Here is an 8088-nt window from a genome sequence, read left to right as displayed (position 1 = left end):
ATGGATGGATGGATGGATGGATGGATGGATGGATGGATGGATGGATGGATGGATGAATGGATAGATAGAAAGAAACTTACCGGACCAGCTAGGATGTAATGGTAATTATCTCTATTCATTCCAACGTCGACAATCTGGAAAAAGTACGAGGTAAAATTAAGAAACTGAATATAATATGTCTAAATGTAAAAGTATCACCTTTTCCCATATCAGAAACTTTGCTTTGAATATATTTTCTATAGTCACTGTTGTAAAATCTATTACCTCTGAATCATCATTAACAGTTAGAGAACATAATCTTACGAACGGTGATGAAACAACCCGTTTCTGTGGTCTTCTTTCATCATCTCAGTAATTATTCATAAAATTCACAGAAATTTGATTCTTTAGCATGAACACCATAACAATATTTTTGTAAGGTTGTGGGGGAGTCAAATACTTTCTTTTAATCAGCAAGGGTATTACACGTTTGTCAGACAGTGACATTTTGTTACTGAAAATCCAAAAGGTAGGGAATCAGCCTTGGAGTTATCAAGAAATATCATTCGCGATGGCAGGAGAGCCAAACAAAGCATAAGTATGTATCATGTTTGGTGTATCGTGTAACAAAGGTCATGCACCTCTTTAAACACCACACTGCTGGACCTCAATCAAGCTCAAGAAAATGCACGACAGGGAGCTCAAACCAGGGTCGCCTGAGCCGTAGCAAAGACTTAGTTAAAATAAGACTAGGCCTCCAGAATCAGTTTTGCTGAAAAGAAACACCCCCACCCCAATTAAATTACCCCTTCCTTCCGTTACCTTATTTGAAAAGCAGGCACTAAGAACCTACATACCCTCCCAAAGAGAAACACATGAAAGAAAAAAAAGAAGAAGAAAAAATCAGAAAGAAAAAGAAAAAAAAAGAAGTACTGAAATTCATAAATCGTGCAAAACAAAACACCTAAACCCAGCAAGCCACCAACCTGCTCTAGCACTAGCTTGAAGGACTCCTCGGAGCTGAGGTCAAGCACGATCAGTTTGTTCCCCTCATCCATGTCCTTGAGGTCAAGGCTACGTAACAAAGAGTAGGCCCTGCTTACGTCACGGACTCGGAAAGCGTCCAGAGCTCGGGGTACGCTGTCCTCAAGTTGGAAGTAGTTGTACAGCTGTTGTAGACGCCATAAGCCTGGCACCGACAGAAAGACCGTAGTTTTTTAGGCAGTAACAAATAAATACATTTCTGAAAAAAAGTTCTTTGCTTTAAAACTGCTTCTCATTAAGGATATTTTACACAAAATAATACTATTTTAATGTTGTCTACGTAAATAGATACAGACTTATTGTTTCGGCATAAGTTGTGTTTCCTGGCTAACTGTTACTTGTTTTTCAATTATTTCTGTTATTCGATGATGTATTTCATCGGGCATTGCTTTCCTACCCGTAGGCATGGAATCAAAAGAAAGGATATAACTAAATTGGGCATGATAATCAGAACTGGAAATTTGGCATGTTATAAGGTATCTGAGTGAAAACGTTTGACGTCTCTTGTTTGCGTTTTGATAACTCTTTCCTACCGACGCAGGCAAGTCGAATGCCATAAATAACTACGTCCTTCATACAGATGTGATACTGATGCTACTTTTTCCTGTTCCTGATACTCATCATTATGTGGAAGTAATACTCTGTGCTGAAGGTGCTCAGATAGGTCAGGATCTACTATCTAGACGAAAGTTGGGGGAAATTGACGTCAATTAATTCTTGTATTGAAGCTTCTGACACGACTCCTGCTAAAGATAAGGACATATGCCCCTTTTTCTCTAAGAATTTGCAAGTTGGCTCTGACATAATGATATTGTTCATGTAAGAAAACGGAAGCCCCCGGCTGCCTTATCTCCTGAAGGAAATGGTAGGCGGTGAACGGTATTGCTGATTATTAGATTGTAAATTAAAGTTAATAGAATCATAATAACAAACATATCAGGCACACTTGTGCTGAGCAAAAGCAAGATGAAGAGAATCAAGAGACACATGGTAGAGAAACTGTACGTAACAGGCATCATCGGACATTTTACTATGACAGGTGGACGTTCACAATTTAAATCGTAGAACAAATCTGTGGTAGAGAAAAGCAGTGTAGTATGCCAATAAAGTAAATTACCTGGGGAAGGAAATGCGATCGCCGTTAAGGCTAAAAAAGACAAACTCACACAGACACATAAATGACGCTTCACTAACCATCATCACTGTCATAGACGTAGAAGACTTTGTTGCTGGATGAGGTCATGTTGGCCAAAACTTTCATGACGGCGCTGATGTATGGTGGGGTCAGGCTGATATCAAAGTGATAACCCGAGAACAGGTGTGGCCGTGACGGGGATGCCAAGATATAGGGCACCTGCAACGGACATATAATCATTCTGGGCGAACCTTTGTACTTAAAACAAACTGGAAACAATATCTCTTTTTTTTTTAGTTATCCCAAAATGGATATTGTTACGCAATAGTAGGCACAATTCAAAGTCCTAATTATGTTTTTCATTCCGTGCCAATTTTTCTGTTTGAAAAATGCAAATCCATCTGTTTCTTAGTTAGTTTAGTGTGGGGTTTTACGGCGCCCGAAACTGCAAAAGGTCATATGAGCGCGCGAAACACAAGTTAGTTTTGTTCACAACAGTTTACTGTACGGCTGGCTCGGGTCAGTAGTTAGATCTTAAAATGTTAAAATCTGTTTCTCCGAGTTTGAATGGACCTTATATTAAGAATAGTTTGATTGCAAGTACGAGTCACTCAGTTCTCAGGCACGATGAGTGTTTTCATATTCCAAACTTGTTTTTCTGTCTGTCAGAGTGTGGATTTTTCTGCAAGTGGTCATATGAAACCATTATTGAGTTGGTCTTTTACTAATATTGTTCGCTACGCATTTGTGAAATCGGTAGTTGGTGAGTGTTGGGTGATGACAGTGTAAGATCCTTTTTTTTCTTTCATTTGTTTCTTTTGTCAGCATGCCTTTCTTTCCCTGCAATACATGACCATCATTATGTCCTTACGTTTCTCTTTGGTCAATCCAAACCTACAAAGAAACAAACCGGGAAGTCCATAAACAAATTCATTCTCTACGATCTAAAATTACGGAAATTGGAGCAAGGACTGCCAATAGAACAACTTTGGTGCACATACAAGAAACAGCAAAACAATTATAAAAAAGGAACAGGCTGAGTCACAACAGCCTGACACTTCCAACTCACCTGCAGGGCTTGACAGTAAGACTGTATGGTGTTGAAGCTACTGTCGCGACTTGTGCCAACGATAAGCAATACGCCTTTGTTGACCATGGAGCAAACTGTGGAGACACAAGGGTGCAGAATGGTAGATGCTACGATATGGCTTGGTTTTTAAGAACTTTATTTATTTAACTTATTTATTAACATTTTACTTTTTTAAGACTTCGGTATACATATTTATTTCCGAAAGGTTCACACAAAATACTTTTTAGAACCTTGAAAACCGCTCAAACAACTAGTGGGTGGTTACAGGGCGCCACTGATAGGCTGTATGTCTTTTCATTCTTTTTAATATTTCTGTCTGTGTTAAGCTTCAAGAGTGTGTGAAACTGTACCACTTAAAAGGTTAGGAAAGAACCTGTGGTATAATCGTTAGGCAATTCTCTGTTGCACACAGACAATGTGAGTTCGATTCCCAGGGGCGGTAGTCTTTTCTATTAGTTTCTCCGACTGTCAATTGGGATGCTGTATCCCCCATAGCTTGTGCTAGCCATGACAAACCTGGCTGAAGTAGCCTGCTTACTCAGGAATCAAAATTGTATCTATTTGAGGGGCTCGCAACATTTCAATTACTATTTTCATGTAAGAGGTTGGAGGCGTCTATATATAAACGTCCATTTTCGATAGCAGCCAGAAAGGCCAGAAAACTCCCTTCACAATTCAAAATGAAAAGGGCTCTGCTGTCAATACAAACAAGGATCTCCACAATTTATTCTATCATGATACAAATCGAGGCAGCAGGTGCACTCAAATCTCAATAACTCATTAGCATAAAATCAGGAACGTAAATCAGACAAAAGCAGGACGATTTTCAAAGGAGAATGAAAACGAAGACCACCACTGAAAGTGGCTCGGCTGGCAGTTATTTTCTTTCCCTTTTTTGCTTCCGTCTTACTTTCCCTGGCTGCGAACGGCCGTTCTCGTTTCGAGCTGCTTCTCCTTACTCATTCAAAGCGGCATGGAAGACGATTTTCTGCTACAAGTTTGACAAATAGGGACGTGCAATCCAGATTTAGCTCGACTTATCACTAATTTGACTATTGCGATGCATTTATAATACTTGCCCCTTTAACACTTGGACAGGCTAACCGATTCCCAGCAGACCCCGGTACTGATAGTACTGAATCGGGAATTAAACTATTATTGGCATACATGGTAATGGTTTATCTTCCCTTTCAACACTTTACAGCTATTTAAGGGTTTGGACCTCCGAATGAAACCTCTGTTTTAGAAAAGAGCTATCCAAGTATGCAGAAAACCTGAAAAATCTCTCCGAAACAACCGTTCAAGAACGCTCCATTGAGAATTCGAACAAGGGTCACTCACTCTATAAACTCGCGTTCTAACAACTGAGCTACAGACACGTGATTACAATATCAAAAAACGCTGTAACATCACATGACAATATTAATATCGTTGTGCCTCACATAAACAAAATTTGTCAGTGCCCCTCTGCGGACACCGAAGCCTTCACAGGCAGTTCCAGTTTAATTTCCCGACGTCCGGTAATTCTTACTGTCGCCTTGTTCTTGTCCGGCAATAAATAACGAGAAAGGTGTCGGTCTGCATTTCTTCTACTCTTCGGCGAATCTTCTTCTTCTTTTAACTCAAGAATGGCGAAAAGTAGAGCCTGTTGCCCCCCCCCCCCCCCACGGTTAACTAAAGCTACAGCTTAACGTAATTTTGTTTAACCGTAGATCTCCCTGACACCTCACAATACATTATCGTTATTCTACCGAAATTTAGTGCTTCACTAACACCTAAATCCCTTTCCAGAAAAAGATCAAGAAAGCAAACAAAACGAAATATATCTAAACGAAATAAAGCACAAGGGAAAAGAATTTAAAATCTCTTGGGGGGACAAAACCCAGAAAATAAACAACGTTAGAACTTACTAGCCCCGCCCAGCTTGTAGTTGTCGCTGAGATCTGTAAAGTTCTTGGTAATGGGGAAGAGTACGGTCCTGTCTCTCCCTGGCCTCCGCTCATTGAGGAGATTGTTATTCATCACCGTGGAGGCGAAGTCGAAGGCTTGGGCGTAGGTCTCCTCCCACTGCACCGCGTCCTCCAGGATTAGGCCTGCAAAAGTGGGAATTGAGGCAGGCCAAATGTGACAGTATCATAACAATTACGCCTTTTGATGATTGCCTAGGACGTCGAGTCTCATTTTCTTCAGCCTCTCAATGTGCCCTCTTCCCCTTATGCTCAGACCTCTGTCTTTGTTTATCGCCCCTCTCCTTCTTTCTCTCTATAGCTCACACTATTTCTCTGTTTGTCTGTCTGTCTGTCTGTCTGTTGTCTGTCTGTTACTGGCTTTCTCGCTTCCGCCATTTTCTCTCCCTCCCTCCCTCCCTCTCTCTCTCTCTCTCTCTCTCTCTCTCTCTCTCTCTCTCTCTCTCTCTCTCTCTCTCTCTCTCTCTCTTACTATGGGTGTGTGTGCACGTGTGTGTGTGTGTGTGTGTGTGTGTGTGTGTGTGTGTGAGTGTGTGTGTGTGTGTGTGTGTGTGTGTGTGTGTGTGTGTGTGTGTGTGTGTGTGTGTGTGTAGGTGTGTGTATGTATAGATAGATAGATAGATTGATTGAGGGTGTGTATGTGTTTGTGTGTGCGTGGTAGAGAGAGAGACGAGAGAGAGAGAGAGAGAGAGAGAGAGAGAGAGAGAGAGAGAGAGGGGGGGGAATGGGCTGGGGGTTAAATAAAAATATCTCTTGAATGCCAGCATTAGGTGTATTGCCTCAAACTGAAATGTTACTGAAAAACATTATAACAATCGTGGAAACGAGTGGTGCTGCAGGCAAAATTAGGGTTGCGGGGTATAAGTCGCCTAAAATCTCCCTTTCGGTTGGAGCTGATACAAAACAATAGGAAGCTCACCATTACAACGCACTGGGGTAAATCTTCTTGCTGAGTGTGGTTTTAATAATGTCACCAATAATTAATCTTGTTTCTCGGTTTCTTTTTCGTTGATAATCTGATTTTCGACTCATTTGTGTTGGCTTCCAGAGATCAATAAAGACGCAGCACGGGGTCTACCATAGACGACAAACACAGTCAAAAAGAGTAGGCTATTGTGGAAAAAAATGTGGTAAAAAAAGAGAACAAATTATCTTCCACTGGAAAAATACGTATACTTCATTGTTTCTTGTACGTTCTAGTACAAACCGTGCTGCTATTTTAAATGTTTATTTTGTGAACTAAAAGGACAAAAGCATCGACGATTTACAGAAAAAGAAACAGACTCAATTGTGTGCAGAAAATCCAGTCCCGTCAAAATTTAAATATCATACACCTGTTTGTAAAGACAGTGCTATGAACTTCCAATATATATAGATATAGATATCAAGATGCTGTAATATTCTTGTGTTCTACTTATTAACGTTATATTATGTTACTGTTGTATTGAATTGTAAAGCGCTCAGGGTACTTTAATCGGGGTTGAGTGCTAAATAAATGTCATTTCTTCTTGTTCTTGTTCTTCTGGTTGTGGTTTTTGTTCTTGTTCTTGTTCTTGTTCTTTTTCTTCTTCTTCTTCATCATCTTCTTCTTCTTCTTCTTTTTCTTCTTTTTCTTGATCTTCTTCTTGTTCTTTTTTGTTCTTTCTTCTTCTTCTTCTTCCTCTTCTTCTTCTGCTTCGTACTACTATTACTATTAATGTAAATAGAACTTAGGCTACAACAGCACGCCACATTTTCTATTTTTGATATCATTTGTAATCTCACGTTTACGACATTTGTTTTCAACCATTGTTTTCCTAAAATAACTTGTTCAATTTCGTCTTACCGCGGTTGAAACAAGATAAAAGAAAAATCGATCTGTTTAATCTTCTTAAATCTTTGCATACGGGTCAAAATGTTGGATGACCAATGAAATCTGTAAGCCCATTCATTAAGGTAAGTGCAAACTAAGGTCCGACACGTTTTCTGTGTAAAAAAAATAGTAAAAGGGCAAGACAGCATACATCTAACATTTGAAAAAAAATTGACCAATTATCACCAACACTTTGACGCATGCCTATAAAACAGTCAAAATGGCGAGTAAGTATTTTTGAGACTCACATGGAGATGTCAAGACAATCAAGGGAAAATCTACCGGCATAAACTAAAATTCGGGGGCAGGGTTCTTTTGTTGTCTAAAAATCACAATGAAAAATGTGTAGGCTAGATTACGGTAAATAATTTATTTAAGTGATTTTTTGTCTCTACCCAAAAAGCGGTTTTTAATACATGGATTCTATACGCAAACTCTTTACCCTTACAAGATTAAGATTAAACAAAAATTTCAGTTCGGTTGCCAGTCTGCAGAAGTGCCATGCAAAGTTAGGTAAATTAATTAATGAGTGAGCTAGAACATATTTAACGAGAGTGAATATGCTTTAGCTTGCACCGAAAATCCCGCAACCACACACCTCCCCCTTCCAAACCCATAAAGAAGAATAAACGAACAAAAACAGCAAAAACAATAACAGATAGTGAGATTTAGTTTCATTAAAAGTAAAAGCTTTTCAGCACTTGCAATACAAATACGTCATTTTAGTGCCAAAACTTCAGACGTTTTATTAGAGAGTAACATGCAAAGAAAAGGAGTAGGAGGGAAAATTGTTTTTGGAGAGAAAGAAGGAGCAAACCACACCAGAGCAGTCGCCAACTATCCAAACTGGGATAGGCAGAACGTCGAGGAAGAAAGGCAAAACAAAATCCGCTATAACAAGTAGGCCAACATACACATACACATACTCACAAAAACTCAAACATCGCACAAACGGATACATTAACGAATGTGTAATAACGTACAAACACTAAAACATCAGAGAGAGAGAGAGAGAGAGAGA

The 8088-nt window shown here is 39.6% G+C and overlaps 1 protein-coding gene across 1 annotated transcript in view; it reads right to left on the bottom strand.

The window, feature by feature from the left end:
• Nucleotides 1-8088, bottom strand: part of LOC100533312 (glutamate receptor subunit protein GluR1) — a gene marked incomplete in the record, with an annotated part of 51057 nt that overhangs the window by 29394 nt on the left and 13575 nt on the right. Inside the window, 7 exon segments of the mRNA NM_001204610.1 lie at nt 81-134; nt 966-1168; nt 2218-2377; nt 3228-3322; nt 5159-5302; nt 5305-5337; nt 5340-5341. Of these exon segments, the coding sequence (NP_001191539.1) occupies nt 81-134; nt 966-1168; nt 2218-2377; nt 3228-3322; nt 5159-5302; nt 5305-5337; nt 5340-5341 (691 nt within the window).

The sequence above is a fragment of the Aplysia californica genome, unplaced genomic scaffold (assembly GCF_000002075.1).
Source record: "Aplysia californica isolate F4 #8 unplaced genomic scaffold, AplCal3.0 scaffold00069, whole genome shotgun sequence".
Lineage (NCBI taxonomy): Eukaryota > Metazoa > Mollusca > Gastropoda > Aplysiida > Aplysiidae > Aplysia > Aplysia californica.
The sequence above is the reverse complement of the archived record's forward strand: the minus strand, read 5'-3'. Positions and strand labels throughout refer to the sequence as shown.